Source organism: Cibotium barometz, chromosome 41, assembly GCF_041138505.1.
Source record: "Cibotium barometz isolate CiBa-2024 chromosome 41, ASM4113850v1, whole genome shotgun sequence".
Taxonomy (NCBI): domain Eukaryota; kingdom Viridiplantae; phylum Streptophyta; class Polypodiopsida; order Cyatheales; family Cibotiaceae; genus Cibotium; species Cibotium barometz.
The window spans coordinates 31,445,151-31,473,014 of record NC_141086.1 but is presented as its reverse complement, the minus strand read 5'-3'; the positions used below and the strand labels follow the sequence as shown (position 1 = coordinate 31,473,014).

General features: G+C 46.5%; 1 protein-coding gene across 6 annotated transcripts; it reads right to left on the bottom strand.

Moving 5' to 3' along the window:
* Positions 1–724: 724 nt before the first annotated feature.
* LOC147614860 (uncharacterized) lies at positions 725–27,864 on the bottom strand. 6 transcript variants are annotated; one of them, XM_086780183.1, is made up of 11 exons: positions 27,685–27,834; positions 27,481–27,552; positions 26,745–26,800; positions 26,143–26,316; positions 25,551–25,962; positions 25,192–25,457; positions 25,020–25,088; positions 7,933–7,989; positions 7,714–7,766; positions 7,521–7,596; positions 725–2,483 (listed from the first exon to the last, which is right to left on the bottom strand). In XM_086780183.1, exons 3-11 carry the CDS (start codon positions 26,783–26,785, stop codon positions 1,379–1,381), a joined length of 2,253 nt encoding a protein of 750 aa, XP_086636309.1. In that variant the 5' UTR covers positions 26,786–26,800; positions 27,481–27,552; positions 27,685–27,834; the 3' UTR covers positions 725–1,378. The 6 variants fall into 6 exon arrangements, with proteins under 6 accessions (XP_086636309.1, XP_086636308.1, XP_086636304.1 ...); XM_086780182.1 differs by having other exon boundaries at positions 27,481–27,843; XM_086780178.1 differs by having other exon boundaries at positions 26,745–27,552; positions 27,656–27,838.

Below are 27,864 nucleotides of genomic sequence, written 5' to 3'. Positions count from 1 at the left end.
AGAAAGACTTGAAAATGCCCAACTTCAAATTTTAGCCTGCAAAAGAAGACCACAGCTGACACTTTCCAAGTTTCTAGAAGTTTAACAACTAGATCCAGCTATCAAGCTCCAATGTACATGGTACACAGTGACTCAGCGTTCAGGAGATTAGTTTCTAGTCTTACATCACTCCTTTTCACCATGAATTGAAGTACAAATTGTTACCTTGAACAAGGATTTTCTTCACATTTCGATTTGATGTAAATATTGTTTTTTACAGGAGTTTTTCCTTCCCCTGCCGATCTGGAAAGGCCAAGTTTAAGGCTAAGCTGAACCTATCTCAAGGGGGGATTAGCCACTCCAAAACAAAATAATCACTATGGGATGATAACTTTCTGTTAACATCTTTCTTTTAATTTTTTATTGCTATAGATGGGGTGATAAGCAAAAGTAGGAACTTGATTGGAAGACGTGTGGAGATGTGGCAACTGGAAGTAAGAACCTGATTAGAGGAGCATGTGGCAGCAGGGGTGAAAGAATAAAACATTGCTAGTGTATCGTGTATTCAACATTTGCCCTCTTGAAACTCTACAACTAATTTGGTTCTTCATAACCACGTAACACTTGGGGCCACCCCTTAAAGCTCAATTGCCTTACACACACCATCCTTACAGGCAGACACTTCAGCATATGCCAAATGTCATGAGCAGAAAGACTTGTACTTACCTCTTGTGGTATGTGATACATCAGAGAAAAGGATGCAATATTACCTGGTACAACGTATCCAATCACTTTAATCACATCATTACATATCTCGCAAAGGCCCACATACCATCCACACACACACACACGACTTAACCATGTCAAGAAAGTAGATTGTTTGTTATCGACCAACCACCATTACAAAAATATAGGTACTTTTGTGGTGTGTACTGGGCACTCTGCTTATAAAAATTGGTCTATAAACCATCGTAGGCACACACCACCCTTACACTCTGATGTCATATGTATGCACTTGTCCACAAACACACGACATGAATGCAGACCAAGATACATGTAAGGCGAGCGATTTCAGACCACTCGACCTGATGTGTACACGAGTCATACACTAAAACCATAAACATGACTCTTTTACAGTCGATTGTTTAAACAGCAACACAGAATGCTTACTCAAACTTATCCAGCCCCTGGCCTGCCAATAGGCACTGCATCAACCCAGTTACGCCATGCATCCACTGCATTCGATTTGGTAAGCCATGCATCCACTGCATTCGATTTGGTAAGATGCTCAATCAATTTTGGATTGGAAGTTGTTGCCTACTTCCCCTGAAATTGCTAAGAGTGTGTCATTGGCCACAACAAATAAGAGAACGTAACATTTGCCCAAAATGTACTTGTGTTATTCCCAGATTTTGTCATCCCAAGCCTCAGATGAGAGCACTGTTGCAGGCTGATGCTTATCAGGTGCGTAAAGCAAATTTATGTTATCTGCAACACCGTTGCCTGTATTTTCAGATAGCATACCAGTTCTACTAGTTTTTGATCTCTTTGAATCCCTTCTAGACTCTGCTTTTGTCCGGCCTGTTTTTGATACACTTGCCTTGCCGGTAGATCCAGATGATTTTGGGGGAGTGACAAGGAGCAACTTTGACATTACATATGCAAGTAACTCCTCCCGGTGGGCAAAGGTGAAATCCAAATGTGCATATTCAAATTCACTGTAAGAGACAGTGCAGCCTTTCTCCTTGAGGGCCTGATAATGCCTCTTTACCATAGCCCTTGGAATGAGTTTATCCTTCCGACCAGCAACAACATCAACTGGAATATCAATCACTCCATAGTTAGCCCCTATATCCAAAGGATAAGGGGTACCATATGCCTCCATGTTTGCAGAGGCTGATCCAAAATCATACATCTGGAAACGGTCTGCACGTCTCATCTGCGTTAGATGTATGACAACCCGATAAGCTACACCTGGCATGTCACACATGTTGTAATGGCTTTGTCCAAGTGCCTCTACCCAATTTGAACTATCTCCTCCAACAATGTAGCTACAAAGAGTTTGTACAAGACCACCAAGTGCAGGGTAGTTTTGAAAGTCTCGTGCCAACTTGTTGAAGAGTCCCCTGAAAATTTGTGTGCGAATGTAAAGACCAGGTACTAAAGGTGCTAATAAAGGGGCCATAGCTGGAAAAATGTACTGTACAAGGCCACACAATAATGGAGCTTCCTTATGAAAGCCTGCTGGTGAAAGTAGGATAAGGCGAGACAAACGATGTGGTTTTTTCTCAAGGCGTCTTGTTACGACATACATTAGCAACCCAGCACCACCTAGACTGTGAGCCACACCACATATTGTGTATGGTTGACGTGAGATGAAGTCAGAAATTTCACTGGAGATTATCTCGAGGCATTTGAGCTCTTCCATTTTTATTGCATGAATTTTATTTATCATTGCTGGGATATCCTGTGTGCCATGCTCATTGATAGAATATCGCCAGTATCTGCCAAGTCAAGACAAACACAATGTCAGAAAACTGTCTGCTGTGCTTATCCTGGCAAGGTTGCCATGTAAAGCAAAGTGGCAAACAGCCAAAGAGCTCCACTCTCACTCTACCCAGTTGTGAAGCTATAAATTCATTCAGTTCAATTGACACAATGGTAAATATCGATAATGTCTCATGCTAAAAAAGAGAGATTGAAGAGAATACTTTTTAGTTGTGCTTTTAGATCTACTACCAATAATTAAAATCTAGTTCTAAGTATTGACTTTAAACCTCTCTCTCTCTCTCTCTCTCTCTCATAAAAAAAAACAGGACATTCCCAAGATCACCTCCACCCTGTCAAGGTTCATGATGTGGAAGTCCAAAGCCTCCCGACATTTCTGAATCTTGACTTCCTTCCACCCTAGGCATTGTTCGATCCCCCACTTTCACGTCTGTAGATTGGCCACGTAACATGATCACTTGCCACCATGGGTAGCCGGAGTGTCTGCACCAAACAACGTGAAGAAATAAAATTGTGGGTAGAGCCGTTGTCAAATAGAATCCACACCCAATGGCCGCCTATAGATCCCTCACTTTGGAGGAGATTATGCGGATCAAAGGCAAACTCACTAATCTGACACCCCTAGCAACTACTACTATCCAAATGATGGATTTGAACAGAAGAGATCAAAGAGTTACCTTCTAGTTTCGTAATGTGTCCCGAGGTCTTACCCTCCCGAAGACGATCCCTATAGTGATGGCCCAGATGGTTGCACTCGAAGCACAGGTTGTCTTTTCGCGCCTTCGCTACCTGCTCCTCGGTAAGTGACGCAGACCTTCTCTTGCCTCTAGAGTGCTTCTTGGGATTGCGCTGTGATGACTGACCCTCCAGGGATGCTACAACATGCCCTCACTTCCTGTCTTCATAGGATTTTCGGCTCTTGCATGAGATATCACCTCCAAGCTTACCACCCCTTTTGACGAGCAGGGTATCATCACAAGTTTTGGCATGACAGTAGATAGTCATCCAGAGAGTGAATATAGTTCCGGAGAACCTCATTCTGATGGTCCGACAGAAGGCCAAACAAGTATAGCATGTAAACCAACACATGTGGCTCCTCAAGGGCCTTGCAGCGGTTCACCAAATCTTTCGACTCCTGGGAATAGTTGTCCAAGCTCCTTTTTCCCATCTCCAATTTAAACAACTGTCGAAAGTCGTCTATCTTGTTTATAGAGACAAACTATGTCTTAAACACATGCTGAAAATCAGCCCACGTTGTCGGCTTCACTCGGAGGTCCTTCCACTAGGCAAATGCTTTATGCTGAAGCATAATTTGAATTTGACTAATGTGTTGAGCATCAGTGTACTTGTACAGATCAAAAAATGCAGTCCACTTCACAAGCCAACCATGATACCATCCAAGTAAAGTTCCTCACTCCTCACCAGAAAAAGGTTTTGGGTGGAAGTAAACCCGTAAAGGAGGAGGATTACTAGTTGCATCTTGGGAAGCTTGGGAGCGTAGCTTCGCCAGCTGTCTCTATAAATCAAGCACAGTGGAATACAAAGAATCCACAAAAGGAGATGTAGAAGGTTGAGGAGCGGGTGATGGCTGTCCAGATGGTAGAGAAGACAGCACATAGCCCATATATTGATGATGTGGCTGTGAGAATTGAGAAAAAGCAGAGTAAAGATTAGAATCAATACTAGAACTTGCCATTGGAGCTGGCTGTCCCAAATACTGAGATGGTACCTGAGGCGTCGAAGTCATGTGCACTTAAGTGGTGAGAGGCACTTCAGTGGACTGCATGTAGCATCACTCGAGTCATAAACAGATGACATCGTCATGGACTGGCCACCAAAAGCATCCACATGCACCCCTGAAATTGTTTGTTGTTCCTCCATGGAGTAGAAGATTAAGAGATCTGTAGGGAATCAAAGAGTGTAGAAAGCATAAAATGGCTGCCTTGAATGGGTAGAGTATTGTACCTTCAACTTTTAGAGTAGAGACACCTCACAGAGGTCGACTTACAGCCCACACTTGAAGCATGCGGGCTATTATGAGCTTGTACCCCCAAAAAAAGAAACCAAACACCCAAAATATCAAGTACAACCCAGAATAGCTGGGCACCAGCTTTTCAGCTTTCTTCTTCCCTTTTTTAGCATAAAGGGTACTCATGGTCAAAGTTGCCCAAAAAACCCCATACACATGCTTTTTTCAGATGGCAAGTCATCCCTGTGTAAATTGGCGTGTGGGCCTGAACTGTCTCTCAGCAGTCAGCACTATACGGCAATTTTTGGCACGCTACAGTTCTCAGCCCTGTATCTTCTGTAAACCAGTCTTATGATAGGGTTTTCTCCCCTCTCCTTTCAGTCGGCAGCCCAGAAGGTAGTGCTGTTCGCAGCTGTACACAGGGAAAGCATGCAGAAGAGTCCCAAAAAGCACAAACCCCTTGCGCACAACCAAAAGCGCACAGGTTATAGCTAACCTTCTTCAGGACTCGACCAGCTCTCTGTTTATACAGCCAGCAGCCATAAAACGTCTTAAGCACCAAGACGACCAAGATCTAGTGTTTCACCCATAAACAAGTTGCAATGGTGACTGTCAGAGAACAAGCTGCACACAGACAATCATGACAAAAGCCCCTACTTTTTCCATAGAGATGCATCGATTCTGAGAACCATTTACGCACATCCAACCAGAGCGTCCCCGACTCTGCTCCACCCTCTGTCCTGTGTCTCATACCACTGGGCCTTGGAAGACAAAAAGCAGCCCACAGATTGGAACCTGGAAGATCCACGCGATCGATTTTCTCCTCTCCTTCTGGAGTGTTTCCCCCACTTAATTCTAGCCAAATCCCCCCACTTAATTCTAGCAGATCTGGCATGTAAAGCCCGCACGCTAACAGACCCTGCAATAAAGCATAAACAAATAGGAAAAACACGCAAAGACTCGGGCATCTACCTCACTGCCCAACCATAGAGCCATTCAAGCTCACCCCCGAGCACAGCGGGATAGTAGCATCTGTGACGTGGCTCCACGTGCAAAGTCCTTGGAGTCCCATACCACCAGTACACACCCATCGGATGTAAGCACGGATTCCTCGAGTCCAATTCTCAGTAGCTCTCTCTCAAATTGACTCATAAAGTCTTATATACGCCTCCTATAAACTAGGAGCCAAATATAGCACATCTCATAATAGCTACTTACCCCTAGGCTATGGTTAACCTAACCTGAGGGTCTTAACCTTGGTTAGCCTTATGATGTAACATGTAACATACTCTGCGCAAGCCACCCTCACTATTGCCGGCATGTGCGCGTGCCACATTATGCCCCTGTGGTCCCTCATGGGCTTGTTGTTGTGTGCAACCTGGGGAGACTGCCCCGACTACCGCCCTTAAGGCACCACATGGCTGTTGCACATACAGCCACCTCAAGGCTGGCCAGGATGCCCCCTCTGCTTTTTCCTCCGGAAAAAGTTGGCGCCTATCACACTCTATGAGCCAGCTTGACTTACGCGCTGCCCTGCACCTCATCTTGGCCCACAACAGGCCACCCTAGATTTCTCCTTCTCCCCTATCTGCTGGCTGTCCTATTACCCACATAAGCTTGCACAACCCCCTTCTGTTATCCCCTTCCTCTGGCCGCCTTCATCTTCTTGCAAGCCTGCCCCCTATGATGGTCGACCTCTGCCATGGGACATCTTGTTCACAACAGACTCTAGGCCTTCTAGCCACTACCCACTCTTCTTCCAAGTTCGTGGGAACATCTTGAGCAAAAATCATAGCTTTTTGTGCATCAGAGGATGACCATCCAGCCTGCACCTATGGTGCTTTTTTCTCCATCCTTTTTTCCTTGCACATCCATGCATGGAATCTCTCTTCCTTGCCTCCCTAGCACTATCGTGTGCACTTCCCCCATCAACTTATCAATCCCCACATCCATGGGTTGTATCCTTGTCAGATCCAGCACTGTAAGGTCTCTGTAGACCTAACCAAGGATTATCTAACATAGGACCACAGAGGGCTAGGATTAGACCCACATACCTCAAAGACCCTAACAAGGATTTTGTAGACCTAGTGTCATACGCATTGCGTGACTGCAAAGAATTGTGGTAGCGACTCACTACCCAATGGTAGGTTTAGTGCCTTAAACCACCCCCAAGCTTGAAGTCTGATTGCCACGAGCCTGCCAAGCATAGATGACCCCAATCTGGCATCCCATACCACCAGATCGAGCCACCCGCTTGCAACTTCATGGCCTTGAGGTCCTACATGCCTTGTCAGGTCTCATGTCCACCGCTAATAATACTTATATAGCAATAACCCAACTATTATTGGCCCTCTCTTTATTGATAAGCTTTCCTTATTATTTATAAGCTTTTAGCTATAACTAGCCTCTTGCTATTATTTATTGACCCACGACCAATCCAGACCTCATCTTGCTAGTGCCCTTAGCCTACATGTGAACCCTCCAGGTCCCCACACCCAACTCGGGTTACCTTAACCCTAGGCTGGTCGGGACATAGCACGTATGTACGTGTTGGAGTTCTGCCGACACCGAGAGGCTTTGATGCAACCACACATAGAGAGGAGAGCTGCATGTCCTTACCCACACCTCCATCACAGATTTCTGTCTCACATCATACAGATTCAACAACCCCTTCACAGCCTCCACTAAGCCAGACAAAGATGGCATATCACAAACCACACACCAAACCTCGTGATCCTCTGGCCCCCACATACACGGCAAGTCATGAGAGAGGGAGGTGTCTCCCTCCAGAGTCAAATAGAAACGTGAGGTTTCTCTGCCTACTCCATTGTGTAAACAGGAGGTAGGCCCTGTTTTTCTTTTAGTTCCAAGCTTTCTTTTTGATGTTGTCTTAACATCCAGTTTAGTCAGGGATGATATGTAACCTCTTTTTGGTCTCATAAACCCTTTAGGTCTTTTGTAGACATTAATCTCTCTCTCTCTCTCTCTCTCTCTCTCTCACACACACACACACACACACACACACGCTTGCACGCATGCACACACTAACACTAAGGAAATTTACCTCTGAGCTGAGATGTTTTTGTCCACGTGCTCTCTTGATGCAAGTCCTCGAAAGTTCCCAAGAAAGACATCATATCCTACCATGTGCACTTTAAAATAAGCATACTAAAAATTTACACTTACATAGACTAAAGAAAGCAGGCTAAACCATAACCCAATCTTTTCCTTAAATTATAGAAACACTCTCCCCTTGCCTTGATCGTGAGCTGCAAATGCTTGTGAACCAACAACTCCATTTGATACCCATCTGCATGGTAACACACACACACACACACATACACACACACACCCTCCATTAAAGCTCAATGCTAAAAGTACAAGTGCTTTAGTTTACAACTATTTATCTACTATACTCTAGCTGGAGAAGTCCAAATTGACACAACAATATAACCTCTACACCTTTATCAGCTTACCCCAGAGAACTATCCAGCAGCCCATGTTGCAGATAAAGAACCTTCTGAGAGTTACGCCTACATCCAACATTCAACAAAAATATCAACCAAAAGTATATTAAGTAGAAAATAGGACCAAATATCTATACATGAAATTCAACCAGCCAACCAAGTCCTCACTGTCTACCTAAATCAGTACATACAACTGTCAACAGGGTCTACTTTTCATTTTTACATGATTCATCATTCCCAATGTATAAGTACAAAATCAAGATTCATTGCACTTGTACTTTATATGACAAAGCCAACAGCTTCAGAGATCAAGTAAAAATCACAATCCGAAGCACCCACCATAAAGACATGAAATATAGCCAAATCACATATTGAATCACTCATCCCACACCACTCCTTCCAGTACCTTGCCTCCATTGCCCACCCCTCTTTGCCTGAAAAATATGGTTGTCTGCACCTGCAGCGAGCACGATGCTGCTCAGCTACATCTTTGCCCCTCTTCCAGCTCTCCCACTATTGCTATACAGGTTAAAATCCCAACCTTCGCTGTATCTCACTCTAACCCACTGTTTTCCTACTCCCATTCCCTCCTCTTTTCCAAATCCTATTCTCCCTCCTGTGTTTTTCTATTCCTTTCCCAGCTCCTCCCCACCCATTCAAAGTCTCCTGCACATCTTCACTAAACTGGCAGCTCCTCCCCACCCATTCAAAGTTGCTCTCCAGCGCATCTTCACTAAACTGGCAGCCATGCCAATGCAAGCTCGTAAAGCTTCCTTGGATAGTAGCAGCTCTGCAGAAACATTCTGGTTGACCACATTCCTGGCTCAGTAGTAAAAGATTGATGGCTTTTGAGGATGTCACAAGCATAACTCCTCCCATCATATACCTAGATGAATCCAGGAATATACCCAAATTCACCTTTTAGGAACGTGCATGTTATATACTCATGGTAGTCAACCCACAAGACTATATAACTATCAACCCCATTATGCATAGTATGGACTAGACACTACGACATCCCCACTAACGTTATCAATGCCCAATAGTGGGTATAGAACTCTGTATCAAGATATGCTCACACACACACTCCACACACACACACACACACACACACACACACACACACACACTTTTTTTTTTTTTTTGGTAAAACCAGTTGAAATTGCATTATATCATAAATGTACAAAGGGGTTTGACATAAACAGGATGTCTAAACCCTAGAGCTTAAAAACAGTAGTAAAAAAGTTCTATGCAAGAGACATGAAGATCACCCTCGTGACAGGCATCATACAAAGACTGCCTCAGTGAGGATCTAAAGGACTCATATGAATGAGACAGTGGCTGACCCAAGAAAGCATAATTATGCTGCAGCCATATAATCCATAGTGCCCAATATCGAACCAAAGAGAGGAACAAGGAAAACTCTGACAAGGAATGTGAAGATCTGCCAAATAGCCAAAAGAATTTCCCAAATCTCTGTCCCGGAAAGCGAAGATGCAAATAACCTGAAATTCTGTCCAAAAGCAACTTTGAGTGAGGACATAGCCATAGCAAGTGAGGAACTGTCTCAAACTGATACGAACATCGGAGACAAGCAGAGGACGCTATCCCTCTTTTGACTAATTTAACTCCCACTGAAAGCGCACCAACCATGCATCTCCATAAAAATAACCTTTGTTGTAAAGGTAATTTACTTGCCCATAGTAGTTTAAGATTACACCTCCACCAAGAGAGATTTGTGCAGATGCCAAAGGGAGTTGGCATGAGTTGCAATCCAAGGGCGTGGCAAAATAGACCTGTAGACCTTCATAGAAGCCAAAGCATGAAGAGGGAGAGGATGATTAGCAGAAACTGAAGATTGCAAAGTCCAATCCCTTAGTCTGTCCCCTTGAGCAAGAGGAGGAACAGGGAGGAACGGATGTAACAAATGACCAAGCTTCCTCCAGATGAATCTATGATGCATACCCAGTGAGTATCTACGAGATGCCTCCGGGAATGATTAAAAATGTCCCTGATCATTGATCACATCTTCCACCTTCCTTATGCCCAGCTTCATAAGATTGTAAGCTCTGATGGGCTCCTGAAGAGCTAATGGAGTGATAAAAACAGCACTCCAATGGAGACTTTCCTGCCGTAAAGAGTTGGAAGAATGCTCATTATCAGGAGACCATTTAAGTGAGGATAAAACCTGTTTCCAATCTTGCAACAAAGAAGTGGAAAGGGGACAACCTAGAATTCTCCCTTGAAATTTTCCCAAGACTACCTCCCAAAGATCAGTGATCCAGTTGCCATACACCGATGATTTCATAGTAGAGCACATGATTGCTAACATAATGGCCCAGGGCTGTTGTTGGGGAAAAAAAGTAGTAAGCAGAGTTGCCTTACGGGCAAGCATGTGATATCTGAGATTGAGAATGTTAAGACCACCATGCATCTTGGGGGAGCATACAAAATCCATTTTCAGTAATCACAAAGCTTTCACATGTGACTTAGTCTTCCATAACAATTCCATTGCCTAGGACATGGCTGCTGAAATATCCCTGGAAGACCAGTGAAGCAAAGGTAAGTAAAACTGGACATATGCCATGAGAATAGATTGGACTATCCGAAGTCTAACATGTAACGGCCATGTGGGAATTTTCCAATATTCTAACTTGTCATGAAGCTTCCGGAAAATCCATTCCATTTGTTGTTTCCTTGTGATATTCCAGCCAATTGGATACCCTAAATGACGCACCACCTCATGACATTGCACAATGTCTCCGGGCCATAAAAGGGCATGCCAATCACAGCTCTTCAAGGGAATGAGCTTGGATTTTCCAAAATTGACCATCAAACCAGCTGCAATGCCATAAAGAGAAAGAGTATCCATGAGAGTCCGAAGATCTTGCTGAGTATTCTTTGGCATGAAATATGAGTCATCGGCATATGCCTGTGCTATAAGAGGGGTAGACCCAGGAATGATCAATCCATGAATATGTCCATGCGTCGTAAGAGAGTCCATATGCAAGAGCAATGGGTGAGTAGCAATTGCATATAATAGAGCACTAAGAGGACAGCCTTGACGCACGGATCTGGTCAACTTCCAAGCCTGTGATAGATGATTACCAAGGATGCATTGAGAAGTGGACTCAGAATATAACCAATATATGATGTGTACCAACTTAGGACCAAAGCCAGAAAATAAGATAGTGCAGCAACGAGGACACGCTGCTCGCTGAAGCTACGCCCCATCCCTGCCTGAGCGACCTGCACACCATCGCCCCCCCCGCCATTACGCTTGCTCTTGCCCCCCCCCCGCCTGCTGTAGTTCCTGCGCCCCTCCCCCTTGTTGCTTTGCCCGCCGCCCGTCTCTCCTCCCCCCTTCGCCTGCTTCGCTGCTGCGCCCCATCCCTTGCTGCTGCGCTCCCTCCTCGCCTTCTCGCCCCCTCCCTCCTCGCCTCCTCGTCTTCTCGCCCCATCCCCATCTCTCCTCTGCTTCGCCCTGACCCCCCTCCGCCAGCATTCTCCTCCCCGCCTCATTCGCGCAGCTATCTCCTCCCCGCCTCATTCGCTCTCCTCCCCGCCTCATTCGCGCAGCTATCTCCTCCCCGCCTTTTTTTTCTTTTTTCTTTTTTCTTTTTTCTTTTTTCTTTTTTTTTCTTTTTTTTTCTTTTCTTTTCTCTTTTTCTTTTTTTTCTTTAAAAAAAAAACCCCCCCTCCTCTCGTGCTGTTTTCCGCCCCCCAGGGGGTTTTGCTTTCCTTTTTTCCTCCGGTCTTCCGCCTCTCTGTGTGCAGCCCGTTTCTTGCAGGATTTCCGCTTTCGCCTCGCCTACGCCTGAGCTTCAGACTCTGATGGAGACTCCTCCCGCCTCGCCTCAGAGGGACTCATCCGCAGCCCCCTCGCCCGCCCCTGAGGACACCCCCATCAGGCTTTCTCTTTCGCCGGAAGAGGAAGCGAGCCTCACCGCAGAGGTGGAACGCCTTCAGGCCCATTCCACCATCTGCCGTATAGTCGGCACTCGCCCCAGCAGAGGGGAGATCCGGGATCTTCCCAGGCCCGCCTTCTTGCAGATGTGGGCAAGATCCTGGACGTACAGCTTCTGGGCCAGGGACATTATCAGATCGAGTTCGAGACCGCCCAGAGTGTGGCCAAGGTCCTTGCCATGAGTCCCCTTGACATCAGGGGTGCTCGGGCTTTCTTCAGACCTTGGCAGCATGGCTTTGATCCAGCAGCGGCTGAGCAGGGAGAGCGCCTTTTTCATGTTACAGTTTGCTTCCCTGGACTCCGCCGGGAGTATCTTCCGCTTCTCTCTCGGCTAGGAGCATTGGTGGGCTCGGTACTCGAGACTGGCCCCACAGCAGCTTCAGTGGTGGCCAGAGCAGCTGGGCTACCCTCCGTCAGAGTTTTGGTGTCTGACATCTCCTCCCTTCCTAAGGTCATTCAGCTACCTAGGATAGGGGGGGGATGGATTGATCAGAGAGTGGAGTTCTCGGGGCTCCCGAACCAGTGCTTCATATGCAGGCAGGTCGGCCATCTGGCCAAGGCCTGCCCTCGCAGGAGACCTCGACCCTCACCACAGCGGCAAGCCCCTGATGGCCCGCCCACAGATGCGGCACGACCGGATGGGGACTACTCTCCATCCAAGCCGCTTGCGAAGGCCCGCCGCACGGCTGAGACAGCATCTACCTCAGCAGGTCATCCATGAGGATCATCTCATGGAATGTACAGGGCCTGGGCGGAGCACATTTTATACGCTATCGAGGTTGCTTGAGGCAGGAGCTTCAGAGATGCCTGGTTGGTGGCAGCATTGATATTTTGATGATGCAGGAGCACCACTTGGGTGAGAGCAGGATCCGGAGATATGGTTCGGTGATGCCTGGTAGATGGGATACCTTTTGGTCTGCAGGGTTTGGTCCTTTGGGTGGACAGGGAGGAGTTTGCATGGTCATTGCAGATGTATGGCGGCAGGCCATTGTGGATCGAGGGATCATTGTGCCTGGTAGAGCACAGTATGTCATTCTGAGGATGCATGATGAGCTATTGGGCGTGCTCAACGTCTATGCACCTAATCATGCTAGTGCCAGAGCAGAGTTTTGGACCCAGGTTACGGATGCACTGCCAGAGGCCGCACATTGGTGTGTCGGGGGAGACTTCAACATGCTTGAGGACCCGGCCGATAGGGTGGGAGGCAGTCATGTTACAGTGCACGGCATGGAGCTTGCAGCTTGGGACCGGTTTTGCATGACACTGAGGATCACTGATGCATGGCAGCATGGGGCCTTCTCCCGTTCTCAGGACAGTCTTAGTTTCTCTCGGTCGGATCGCCGACAGGGAGGGACTCATCTATCACGGATTGATCGCTTTTATGTGGGCGACTGGTTAGGGGAGCGAGGGGGCTCCGTCGGCATTCTCGCTGGCACCTCATTTTCAGATCATGCGCCAGTTATCCTGACATGGGAGGAGAGGACACGGGAGCCCAGCTTGCAGTTGAGGATCCCAGAGAGGGTACTTACAGATCCCAGTCTCGCTGAGGACATTGAGAGGATCTGGCATGATAGTCAGTGCTCTGACCAGGATGCAGCAGGCCAGTGTGCCCAGGGACTCATCGAGCTTAGCTCTTTTCTGCACGCTGCAGCTTTGACACGGCTGGGAGAGATTCGCGAGAGGGAGCATCGGCTGAGACGCAGCCTTGCCTCGTTACAGCGCCTCCAGGAGCAGCAGCCGGCATGTGAGTGGTTGGCGTCCCAGCTGAGCCAGGCACGCCAGGAGGTTAGAGAGGCAGAGGAGCAGAGACATGAGTTTTACTATCGTCGTCAGGCCTCTCAGTGGATGCAGCTTGGTGATAGAGTGACTGGTGAGTTTTTCGAGATCACTGGACCCCGCCATGCTCGGGCAGGAGTCCGCCAGCTTGGTAGACCGGATGGTTCGGTAGCTACTGAGCCCGGGGAGATCAGAGCCATTGCCACTGCATTTTATAGAGACCTGCTTTCAGCGGAGCCAGCCACTGAGGGCAGAGATGCTTGCAGACAGACTGTGTGGGCCCATGTGCAGAGGAGGGTCACAGATCGTATGCGTTCAGTTCTTGGTGCGTCTCTTTCAGAGATTGAGCTTGCCGAGGCCTTGAGGGTCCTGCCGCGACATAGTTGCCCAGGGGAGGACGGACTGACGCCGGCCTTTTTTATGCGCTATTGGGACCTTTTGGGGCCAGGCCTCCGCAGGGGCTTTCAGCATGTTTTGGACACTGGGGTGATGCCGCAGAGCTTTTCAGAGGGCTTGATTTATCTTATCCCCAAGGGGGAGGGAGTATCAGATGATATTCGGCATTGGAGGCCTATTACGATCCTCAATACTGTCTACAAGGTCTTAGCAAAGGCCTTGAGTTTGAGGATCCAGCCCTTCCTGGGGGAGTTGATTCATGCTACTCAGACAAGATTTGTCAAGGAGCGCAGTATCCTTGACAACATCTTTACTTTCTGGGAGGCGACGGCCAGAGCTAGATTTCTTGGCGAGGACTTGGTCGTGATGCTTCTCGATTTTGAGAAGGCATACGATAGAGTTGATTGGGGTTTCTTAGAGGGCACTATGCTTCGCCTGGGCTTTGAGCCAGGATGGATCAGAGGGGTGGCGGCTCTGTATTCCACAGCTCGCAGCCAGGTGTTGATTGCAGGCGGACGGGGGCCGAGTTTTGAGCTGACCAGATCAGTCCGTCAGGGGTGTCCCCTCGCCCCCTTTCTTTTTCTCTTCTTTGCGGAGGCTATGAGCATGTATTTGACGGCAGAGGAGGTTGGTTTGAGAGGACTTCAGCTCCCAGTCCGGGGGGAGGACTTGCTTGATGCTGAGTTTGCAGACGACACGGGCTTATTTTTGCATGGCCAAGAGGCCAATCTCCTCCGGGCAGAGCAGTCGCTCCAGGTTTTTAGTGCAGCTTCGGGAGCATTGATCAATTGGCGCAAGACAGTGGCCTTTTGGATCAGTAGTGCTCCCACTCCGGCATGGAGCCCGGACCCCGGTTTTAGATGGATTCCTCCAGGCACAGCAGTGCGGTATTTGGGATGCCAGATTGGCCTAGATTTGTCACCTGAGCAGCAGATTGCCCCGCTTCTTCTGAGCATTCGGAAGAAGCTTTTGTATTGGAGTACAGCTCGACTATCCTTGGCTGGGAGGGTGGTGGTGGCAAATCAGGTGCTGTTAGCGACCATGTGGTACATTACGTCTTGCTGGATCTTCTCGAGCTCTTGCATCAGCCAGGTACAGAGGCTGATCAGGAACTTTCTGTGGTCTGGGCGGGACGGTCAGCCAGCTCGGGCAAAGGTTGCATGGGCAGTTATTACACTTCCGCTGGCTCAGGGAGGTTTGGGCATTATAGATCCAGTCGATCAGAGCAGAGCCTTATTGGGGAAGCTTATTGTTCGAGGGCTGCTTCCAGGCGCAGAGCCTTGGAAAGAGCTCCTCTTGCAGCGGCTGCAGGCTCGGGCGCCCCCAGCAGGGGGCACTTGGGCACCAGAGATTCACTGGATCTTCATAGAGATGAGGAGGACAGGCCTCAGTAGAGGATGGGAGGACAGATTTGCTTTGAGTATCCTCAGAGCTTGGGAGCTGCTGAGACCGGGGCTCTCTCAGCGACCTCCTTCTTGTGTTGAGGAGCGGGCCAAACAGCCGCTCATCTGGAGCCCAGCGGTTCGCACAGAGCAGCGTCATATGCTGGGTTCTCGGCCTCGTTTAGCCTGGGGGCCTCTAGCGGCAGGCCCAGCTCGTAGTTTTGGAGACTGGCAGGCCTTCTGCAGTCTCCCAGAGGAGATCCAGGTGGAGAGGCTGAGTCACTTCAGAGGGGGGTTGATTATGAGAGATGATATTCAGGAGGCACTCACAGAGGAGTGGTTCACGCCTCTCGAGCCAGTGACCCCACGGTGGATGGGAGCCTTTACACAGTTGGAGATACTGATTGCTGTCAGAGCTTGCACTGAGGATGGCAGTTGCCTCTACTATGAGATCCAGGATGAGGGCAGACTCCAGCGAGTGGAGGTGGAGTCGCCTTTGGTTGCAGAGTGCACCTTTCAGAGGATTAGGGTAGTGGCCGCCGCTTCTCGGAAGTGGCATATAGACCCCGATCCTGCTGATGTGCTCCTGGATTGGCGCATATGGGCATATGCAGCGCGCCCCTTGGCCCGGCTACAGTGGGACCCCGGGGAGTACGAGTGGCACGATCCTTATGCATCCCTCGAGGCCACAGAGATTACCTTTTTCCAGTATACTGTTCGGCTGGGGCGGCATATTTTGACGGCGAGGAGGACGGTCTCTCCAGCGGCAGCGGGGCATTGGCGGCTACAGGGGCTCTCACAGGAGTTCCTGGAGGATTTTTGGGCTCGGCTCTGGGCTAGTCGACAGGCCCGCAGGATCTCGACTTTTCAGTGGTGGCTGGTCGCCCACAGGGGTTCAGCAGTTGGCACTTGGCTTGTTTACAGCGGTCTTCCAGCGGCCTGCGTCCGATGCGGCCACCCTATGGAGACACAGAGACACTGCCTTTGGGATTGCCCTCAGGCGCAGCAGATCTGGCTGCGGATGCTGCGTATTCTGGCTCCCCTCTCTCCAGAGGGTATGTTTACGTGGGGTGCCGCTGCTTGGTCGACTTCGTCAGGGCCTGCTATGAGCTATGAGACGGAGCAGGGCAGTCAGGCCATCAGATTTATTAGGGGCCAGCCTCGCCTGGTTCCGGCACCGGATTTCTCGTCCGCCAGCTGGACACAGGAGCGGGATTTACGATGGGAGCTCCTCAGCAGCCTCACCATCTGGTTCACCTGGAGGGCCCGGTGCTTTACGGCCTTTGAGGGGAGATTGGAGCCACCAGCAGAGACTGTACGGGGTATTTGGCAGGAGTTGATCCACACCCTGCGAGGACAGTGTACGACCGCATCCGGGGAGACTCGGATGAGGCGATCTTGCGGCGCCAGGCCTTTCACACCACTTGGCGTTGTGGCCCCTTCACACGGGATCCCCCCGTTGGCACTACAGGCCACCTGTTTGGCTCTTCCCCCCCCCTATTGTATGATTTAGCCTCTCAGTCCTTTGTACTGATGCTTGTATTTTGCAGCACCTAGGGAGAGTCTCCCGGGCTGCCATGCTATATTCACTGCTCTGTTTCTCTTATGAGCAGGAGAGATCTGTTGTAGCCCTGCGGGCGTTTTTTATTATATAACTAATGAAAGGATCTTTTCTCGGAAAAAAAAAAAAACTTAGGACCAAAGCCCATCTTGGACATGATGAGAGAAATAAAATCCCAATGAATCGTGTCAAAGGCTTTGGCCACATCCACTTGCATAATCAACACATCTTGTTGAGTATATTTTGCATATTCAATGGCAATCAATGCATTGGAAATGTTATCCTGTATTTGCCGTCTGGGCAAAAAACCATATTGACAAGGATGGAGTGCATGACTCAATGCTCCAGATATCCGGTGAACAATCATCTTTGCAACAAGTTAATAAATAACCGGCACACACACACACACACACACACACAAGTATTCACACAAAGCCCTTCGTACTGAGTTTCTGTCAAACCTCCGGAGATGCAGGGCAGACTCAGCCATAATGAAGCCTAGCACTAAGGGAAGTAGCAAATAGAAAGAATCAGTACAGCAAATAAGTAGTTGATAGGGCAAATGCACCGCTAAAGATAGAAAGAATAAGCACAATATCAACTAGCCGCAACTTAGACGAAAACTTCACAATGTGAAATCTCCTCCCATCATACTACAGATGTGTGTGGCTATTTATGGACCTGTGTGATAAACACGTGAAAACTTAAAAGTGCACTCTAGAAATAGAAAAAAAAAATGCCATTACTGTAAGAAGCCAGGTCACTACATCACAGAGTGTAGGAAGAGGATTGCCAAAGAGAAGGCAAAGGAATCTGGCATGTCTGTAAACGATGCCTCTAAAGCTCCTCCGGAGACCGCTTCTTTTGTTGAAGACAAGGATTACTGTTTCTATACATGCAGTTATGATGCCTCTTGGTCTTCACAGGCACTCAGTGTGACTGAGCATGCATGTACTTGGTATTTTGATAGTGGTGCCTCAAAGCATATCACATCTCGCAGGGATTTGTTTTGTAATGTATGCCCTGCCCCTGTTGGCAAGACTGTTCAGTGTGCCAATAATGCTTCATATCCAGTTCGTGGCATTGGGGAGATTCAGCTCACAGTCATTGATGGCTCTATTCTTCCCCTTACAGATGCCTTATATGTACCAAGGATAAAGAAGAATCTGTTGTCCATTTCTTCTTTAGCACAGTGTGGTATGCAAGTCAACTTTGATGATGACAAATGCATGGTCAGAGACAAAGCTAATGCCTTGACCTTGATGCTTACTGGTACATTATGTCATGGACTTTATCAGTTGGATGCATTTCAGCCAGTGGATCAGTCTGCTTATAATGCATTCACTGCTATGGTTGATGCGGAGTTATGGCATGCTCGCATGGGGCATGTAAATTTTGGTAGTCTTATGCTTATGCAGCGACATAACATGTTGACAGACCTACCTCTTATGGAGAAGCCTCCAGATCACATATGTGAAGGATGTATTTTGGGAAAAATGCATTGGTTTTCCTTTCCACGTGATCAGGCTCTACGAGCAACTGCAAAGTTGCAGCTTATACACAGTGATCTTTGTGGTCCCATGCAGACGAAGTCATTAGGAGGTTGCTTCTATTTTGCTACATTTATTGATGACTTCTCTCGTATATGCTGGGTCTATCCGTTGACACAGAAATCACAGGTATATGATGCATTTTTGGCCTTTGTAGCACTTGCTGAAACAGAGTCAGGATGCAAGGTTAAGACTCTCCGTTCTGACCGAGGGGGGGAATATGTGTCACACATGTTGAATTCCTTTCTTGAGAGTAGAGGTATCAAGCATCAGTATACTACTACTCATACTCCACAGCAGAATGGGGTTGCAGAAAGGAAGAATCGGTCACTCATGGAGATGGCCAGATGTATGTTAAAGGCAAAGAAGCTACCACATATCTTTTGGGTGGAAGCTGTTATGTGTGCTTGTCATATTTTGAATCGATGTCCTACAAAGGCATTGGTTTCCATTACTCCTTTTGAGGCTTGGCATGGCCGCAATCCTTCGGTATCACATTTTCGTACCTTTGGGTGTCTTGCATATGCACACATACCCAAAGAGTTGAGGAGGAAGTTGGATGATAAAGCTACAAAATGTATTTTTGTTGGGTATAGCCGTGAGAGCAAGGGCTACCGGTTATATGACCCACTGTCCAAGAAGATATTTACTAGTCGGGATGTGATTTTTGATGAAAAATCAGAAATATCCATGGCTGGTTATGATGCAAATCAGGCTGAAAATGATGTGTTTGAAGGTCTACTACCTATGGAGTTCCATTCCACAGTTGGTGATCCAACCCATGAGGGTGCAGGACAGCCAGCCAATCATGAAGGTGGTGCAGAGATTCAGCAGGAGATTGAGCAAGAAGTTGAGCCAAATATGGGGTAACAGGCTCCACAGGTCAGACATATACCTAGATGGCATTTGAGGACATTACAGGACAGCCATCTAGAGGGTCCTCTTGCTGGCCGTACTCGTAGGGAAACACGGACCAATGAGCATGCACACATCGTGGATTTAAATATGGTTATGGCAGCCAGTTTACAGGATGATGATGAGCCTGATTCATTTGTGGATGCACGAGACAATGTGCATTGGAACAAAGCCATGCAGGATGAACTTGATTCTATTAAAAAGAATCAAACATGGGATTTGGTTGATCTGCCCAAAGGCAAGAAAGCAATTGGTACTAAGTGGGTCTATACGTTGAAAAGACATGCAGATGGATCCATTGACAGGTACAAAGCCCGTCTAGTTGCAAAGGGCTATGCACAGAAGAAGGGCACTGCTTATGAGGAGACATTTGCTCCTACATCCCGTATGTCGACACTTAGGAGTGTCATTGCATTGGCTGCACATCCTGGTTGGGTTGTTCATCAGTTGGACATCAAGACTGCTTTCCTACATGGGGATCTCGAGGAGGAAGTTTATGTACATCAGCCCATAGGTTTTGCAGAACATGGTCATGAAGGGAAAGTATGCAGGTTGAAAAAGGCCTTGTATGGTTTGAAACAAGCTCCACGAGCTTGGTATGCAAAGATAGATGCTTTCCTGCTCACTCAAGGCTTTGTGAACAGTCCATCAGAAGCCACTTTGTATGTAAAGAAAGAAGAGAAAGATCTGCTGGTCATCAATCTTTATGTAGATGATCTTTTGCTCATGGGATCAAATGATGACAAAATTGCAGCTTTTAAAGAGATACTGTAACAGACTTTTGACATGTCTGATTTGGGGCCCGTACACTACTATTTGGGCATACATTTTGTGCAGGATAACAAGGGCATTGGGTTGCTGCAATCTCGGTATGTTGCTAAACTTCTGGAGAAGTTTAAATTTCAGGATTGCAAGCCTATCAGCACTCCTATGGAGCGTGGGATGAAACTGTCACTACAGGATGACAATATTTTATTTGATGCCACTACATATGCTCAGGCTGTTGGGTACCTTATTTACTTGTGTACTACACGGCCAGATATTCAGTATGCCGTATCTCAGTTGTGCAAATTCATGCACAGCCCGCGATTGTCACATTGGCAAGCTGTGAAGCGTGTATTTCGGTATTTGCAGGGTACCTTGTCTCTTGGATTGCTTTATCCTGAGGAGGGTGACATGCAGCTATATGCTTACAGCGATTCAGATTGGGCTGGTGATTTTGATACCAGACATTCCACTAGTGGAATTGTTTCTTTCTTGGCTCTTCATGTATTTCTTGGCTAAGCAAGAAACAGACCACAGTGGCCACTTCGTCTTGTGAGGCAGAGTACAGAGCAGCCTACACTACTACCGTTGAGTGTGTCTGGCTGTGTCGTCTTATGACTGATATGGATATTTCAGTGGAGGAGCCTACACCCATCTATACTGATAGTCAGAGTGCCATTGCGGTGGCCAGGAATCCTGTGTTTCATGCTCGCACGAAACACATTGAGATTCACTATCACTTTGTTCGGGAGAGACTCCAGGCAGGTGATATCAGTCTGATTTACTGCCCTACAGATCAAAATGTGGCAGACATCTTCACCAAGGCATTACCACGTCCGAAATTCGAAGCATTCCGCACTGCTTTGAATTTGTTTCCTTTTGGTGGATGATGTACAGTGATCACATATCACTCCAAGGGGGTTTGTTGGGTTTTATGCTGTGTATGCACCCAGGGGAGTGCTAGTGATCATCAGTAGGTTACTGGGGCATTTTTTACATCAGTTAGTGGAGGTTTTTTTCCCCAGTTTTAGCTTAGTTTCACTTATAATGATTTAGAAGTGATTTGGTCCACCTGCCACACTTTATGGCCGGACCATGTGAACACACCTTTTAGGTCACATCTTTTATGTGGCTATTGTACTTCATTTTATCACAATGAATATATGAGCACTCGTGTTCCTCTCTCTGTCTCTCACGCCTCCTGTTGAAGTACCTTCCAAACCCTAACCCTAACAGCTTAAACCTCTACAACCTCCCTCGACTCCTAACTGGGATAAGAAAAAACATCTTTGCCTTTTATAGCAAGCATTACAAAAAACTCCGAAATATATCCAAAATTTCAGATTTTGGGAAACAACCCGGGCACAGAACCCTTGACTCATGCATAGATAAGATCTAGAAGTTGAGGAAGAATCCCCCCCTCGAACATATGTTGGTAAACATTCTTTTTCGGCGATGTCTCCAAGCAATGGATGCTTGGGTCATCCTTTTAGGCTCATGGGCCAGGGCAGAGGACCCGGAATTAGATGTGTTTGTCGAAGAAGTGAGTGTCGATGCCAAACAAATATGCCTTGAGATAGGCATTAAGGCTGAATCCAGAAGATCCCATGGCTTCATGAAAGAAGCATAGGACGTAGACCTTGTGGTGGTCTTAGCATCATAAGTTGAAGCACATGTCTGTGCTACATGTGCCTCCTTGAAGGAAGCAAACCATTGAAAAAGCTTATGATCCATTAAACTTCTTATTAGAGAACCATCGGAAAGTTACCACTCATGGTGTAGATGATGTTGATGAAGTGTGCCTCCATGCTTCAGAACTCTTGTAGAAGACCTTTGATGAAAGGACTGATAAAGTTGCAGGTTCGGATCATCTTGTGGAGCATAGGAGAGGGTCCTCTTGATGAAGAAAACACTGAATGTATGCTGGTTACAGCATAGGATTTTTCATGAAAAAACACTGACTCTATGGGCTGTTATTGCATGGTAATCTTCATGAGATAAAATGTTAATTATGGAGTGGTCACAGCATATGAAAACGCACCATATGATGAGCTGATAAGTGGGTCTGAAATGCAGCTGTAAGGGCGACTATAGGGGCAGCATCAAGTTCATGGCCTACATGGGCTGCCATGCTGTTTAGGTGTTGTTATAGGGCAAAACGCAGCATGTGAAGGGAGAAAAAAATGCAACATATGAAGGGGGTGGCTCATGAAGAGAAAAACACACAAATGCTCATGGAAGGCTGAAAATGCAGAAACCCTCAAAATGCCGAGGGGAGAAGATGAAGCATGTCGATTAATGGAGCCAGCTCTACCATGTTGGAAACAAGGCCAAGTTCAATGAGGAGTGAGTGACTAGAAGGGCAAGTGGCATGGTGTGTGGAAGCATACACATGGATATGGAAGAGAGAGAGAGAGAGAGAGATGCAATAGAACTCAAGTGAGAGAGAGATTGCACATGAACACAATGATTGTATTATGAATGATAATACTCGCACCATGTACAATGTATTTATCGGCACTAAGGCCTTATCTTTTGACCCTTACTAAGAGGTCGTTACAATTTCACACTATCCCTAAAGACCCCTGCCCTAAGTGCCTTCAAGCATAGAAAACAATCCAATTTTAATTTCCTAGGAGACTAGAAAACATAAATGAGCTACATACACACCAATTTACAAAATCTGAAATTCTGAAGCTTGAACTTTGAAGTTTGATAGTGAAAACATAGAAGAAAATTCTGCAAATTTTAAACAGTTCAAAAACTAGTAGTCTAGACTCTACTCACTTGCAGATACTAGAGACAATTGTTTTATGTCAAATTTCAATGCTAAAAAGTCCCATTTTTTTTAAAAGGGTGAGGTATGAAAGGTCAATATCATATGCAAATGTTTCAAATGTTTGCGACTTTACACCAGTAATTATACGAGAATGATTGGAACTATGGCTGCCCCAAACTGTTATCCTAGCTACAGGTTTCATTCTTCCCCTCTTTACATTCACTTTGCTGTTATACCCTGCTTCTGTAGTCTAAGTCATTTTTCATTCAAGAAATACTCTCTGTGATGTTGAAATGTGCAATGTAAAATGAATGGGTTTGTTCGGTTGAGTATGTGAACGCACCCTAAAGGTGCAAGATATTGTGGTGAGATAAGAATGCCACATGCATAGTGTGTGAGTGTTAACCAAAAGAGTGGGGAGTGCCACATGGATGATGATGTGTGAAGTGGGATAAGGCTAGAAAGCCTATATCATTGTATGGTTCATTGTGAATGCAATAGAAGAAAGAGCTATTGTTGAGTGTGCAATCTCTCTCTAGTCATCGAGTTTCTTGTGTGGTATAACCCACCTTAAGTTTTATGCTTAATCTTGTGTCTATCACCATGTTTAATCCCATAAAAAGGATTGTATTTTTCTCACCCAGATTTATAAGGGTCCACTGCCCGAGCCTACGGGTGCTTGAAATGGATGTAATTGTGGTGTGCGTTCAGTTGTGCACGCATAGGCGTCGCACTTTATGGGTTGGTTCCTTCTCCCGGACACATGGGTGTCCAAAAAGCACTCGGTGGTTCCGCCGGAGCAAAATGGTACTCGAATCGGACTTGAAGTGTCTAGGTTGACTAGACACATGCACACACACTTGTTGAACACTCCAATTTGCATTGAGGGGGAGTGTTGAGATTGGCAATGCCAAATTGATGGGGGTGAGAGGTGAGTTAATCACATTGATTGGAGAGATTGTATGCACATATCCAAGTTTACATTGAGGAGGGTGTTGAAATGTGCAATGTAAAATGAATGGGTTATTTGGTTGAGTATGTGAACGCACCCTAAAGGTGCAAGATATTGTGGTGAGATAAGTATGGTGTGTGAGTGTTGACCAAAAGAGTGGAAAAGGGAGTGCCACATGGATGATGATGTGTAAAGTGGGATAAGGCATTTTAGGATTGTTTAATATATGATTCACACCCTGTGGCAAGAAGAAGAAGCCTCCCTTCCTGAACAATTCAATGCCAAAATCTTTACTGCTAACAGCAGCCTCCCAAGTCTCAACAGCACTGCTCTCAAAAGACCCTATTTGGTCCACGCTCAGCATAGGCCCCCACATGGGTACCGGTACCCATTATAGGTTAACTGTAAGATAGGGTGGATCCCTGTTTTCAAATTAGGACTTGACATATCTCCAAAATGAGCACAATAAAAGGCAATCCCAGGGTGGAAGACTGAGACCCCATGCTCGAGCAACACCCACCAGCTTCTTCGACAAAGAAACGCATCTCCACACACCTCACTAAGGAATGACAATGCATGCTCTCTAAGACCTAATGGAGTCTGACGCACTCCTCTTATCCACAAATTCTCCTTTCAGAGCCAGTTTTCAAGCACATGTTGGGGGAGGTTGGCTTATGCAATTCAGTATATGTTCATGTCCTAAAAACTGTGTAAAAAGCAACAATTGCCTCCATGTGCATTTCCTCAGTGTGTGTCTCTACACTGACTCAAGCTGACATTCTGTAGGATTTGCAGGTCCTCGACATTAGTCAAATGAGGACTGACGGACTTTGACTCACACTAGGGTGAAGGGTATCCCTCATGCACTACCTTATGTGGGCCACAACTGCGAGTGGGCTCTAGAACCCAACAAACTGTGAACTGACGTTTGTTATGGGATTGTAAAACTGTTTTTGAGAATACGATACAAAGAAGCTTGCAAGTTTCATGGCCCGTGCAAATTGGTAAGTTGAGGTTAATCCATCTACACAGCTACCAGAGATAGGCAATTACCTGGGAATCCTTTCCATCATGAGAATGTAGCCATCATCTGTAACGACTTGAATGGCCTCATATGGATAGCTAGGGAAAAGGGGAGAAAAACAATTTAATTCAGCCCCATATTACTGAATCGGAAAAACAATAAGTCGAATGCTAGGGTTACAAAATGAATGATAAAAGATACCCAAGCTCAGTAATAACATCTTCACATGAACGTGCATCGGTATTCATTGCTGGCGGCAGCTTTGCTTTCATAACTGAAGGAGCAGGATCTGAATCACCAAGCGTGGCTGTCTGAACCTTCACCGAGTCCTTATCCTCCTTGCTATGCATATATAGCTGTCTTGTGAGAAGCTTCAAGGTCTGTAAAGGTGAAAGGCAGTACAGCAACACTTTCCGTACTACGTCAAATACTCTCTCAATGAAAAGCTCCACAACAAGCTGCAAATCCTGTTTGGAAAATACATGAGTTTGAAAATCAATCCATCTACTGGAAACAATCAAACCTGAGGGGTTCTTTTTAATGCTCATATAGATACCTACCTCAATTACTCCACGCCTCCGATCAGTTGTCCGGTGAACAACAAAATCCTTCACACTACTGAGTCCTTTGCTCGCTAAGCCATACATGCGATACAAGCTTCTAGACGAGCCACTGCGTCTCAGAGGATCCAGAGCAGAATCCAACCTTCTGAGAGGTCTTGAAGGAGTGATGCCAAGGAGCCGCTTCAAAAAATCCGGAATTACACTCGAGAAAGTACCGCCCTTGAACCTAAAAATGCCTCTCTTCTCAAACCTAAAAGAGCTAGCTTTTGAAATTTGGGATGCCTGCGAGGAGGGTGAAGATGGAGCAACACTGTCATTGTCTTCAAGCCCTGATTCATATTCTGAGTCCGAGTCTGCATCTGAATCAGCTGCATACTCATGAATGAACTGATTAAAAGACGATACCCCCCTGCAATTCAAGAGAGAGATACTTGGTCAGCCTTTACAAAAATCGTAATGCCATGTGTGCAGGACCTAAAGAGCATAATGATGTGTCATGACCTCCCACATGCAAAGCCACATACTTCACGTGCAGAAGCCACCATACTTTACAAGTTAAATGAGAAACTTAAAAAAATATAAAACATACTCTTCCATCCAGCGGGGCAAGCGAGGAGCTCTCAAGGTAGGGCGCAACTCCCATCCCTGAATGCCTTCTAAAATAGTTGCCTTTCCAGGCAGAAAAGCAAGAATCAATGCTGATATGCCATTGATCAATTTTATGGTGTTGTTGAATGACTCTTGACTGAAAGCCTTTAATGACCTGAAAAGAAAAGAGCAGCAAAAGTATTCAAGTGACGAGGTCAAGGAGTGCTCATGCTATGTGCATATCCTTTTTCCAAAAACACCTGCTTTGACATATGCAGTCAAATGAACTGGCAAATTCACACAAACGCAGCCTGTTTCTAGTAGAATATAATAGATGTCCAACAGGGGGGGTATGCCATTAACATGCCAAATTGCTTCAGATTCAAGAGTAATTAATGCTATCCATGCAAACTGTCAAGACAGCACAGTGCTTTGCAAAGCTGTGCAGACAGAGTTCCTGAATTTATCGTGGTAGCATCAAATGGAGTTATCTCATTCAAACATTGAAGGACATTACAAGGTAGGTAATTGCACATCCAGAAACAGCCTGCTTCAACGACCTCCAAAATAGCGAGAAGAATTAACTGAAAACAAACTGCTTACTCTTTGGCAACTCCTAGAACGCTGTCCACAAATCTTTGCATTGTGACTTGATGAACCTTGTCATGCAGTAAGCCTGTATTAGAGCCAATTCACCCCCTGCTAAACTCCACAGATGACCAAAGAGAGCAGTCTAAATCTGTAGTATGATAGAACTAAGGGAAGACTGATGTTAGGGGCCAGATTGTTCCCTAATGCAATGAAAACGTTAAAGTTTCAAAGAGGGTTATGAGACAGAAATAAGATAAAGCAGGGTTAAGGTTCCAAAGAGGTTCTTGAGACAGAATTAGAGTTTGTTGCCCTGTTGACCGACTATGATGTCGGTGATGTGGTGATGGTGATGGCGCTAATGATGATGAAAATGGTTTTTCACAACAACTTTGGCCGAAAACGGAACAGAGCCCAGCTCTGACAAGCCTGAAGGAAGTTAGAAAACCTGATGATGCTTTCTGCAGTATCAGTACAGAAGAAAAGGCTGATAACGACCAGACGGCGGCGGCGATATTGATGTTGGTGCTGGTGTTGTTGCTGCCGATGATGATGATGATGCCGCCCCGGCGATGATGTTTGATGTTGATGTTGATGCTGGTGTTGTTACTGCCGATGATGATTATGATGTTGATGTTGGATGATGGTTTGAACAGCGACTTAGGGAAAGAACAAAACAGTACAACCTGCAAGGATGATTCTGTGGCCTATCTTCAAGCTTCAGCGCGATAAAGATGGTGAAGACCTTTACCTCAATCGGAGTGGGGCAAAATCAGGAAGACAGCAGAACCTGTATTCCTTCCCTCACTCCAGCGAATTGCCTCTGCGCTAGAAAGAAGAACAGTTCAGCAGCGATGGAAATGAAGACTTAGCGCACCAGAAACCTGCTGTCGAAGACGAAGCTTTCACGATGGCGACGGAGTTACAAGAAAAAATTGGCGATGGCGATGAAAACCTGGTGGTCTCGGCGAACAAAAGGAGGGCAGAGAGAGCGAAAAAGCTTAGTTTCCTGCAACGAAAAGAACTCGCAGATCGTTCGGCGATGCCGGTGGCTTGTTGAAGCCCTGATTAGGGCAAACAGCAGCGAAAAGAACAGTGGAGATGCGTGAGGGTGAAGAGGATAGCTTTTGGGACA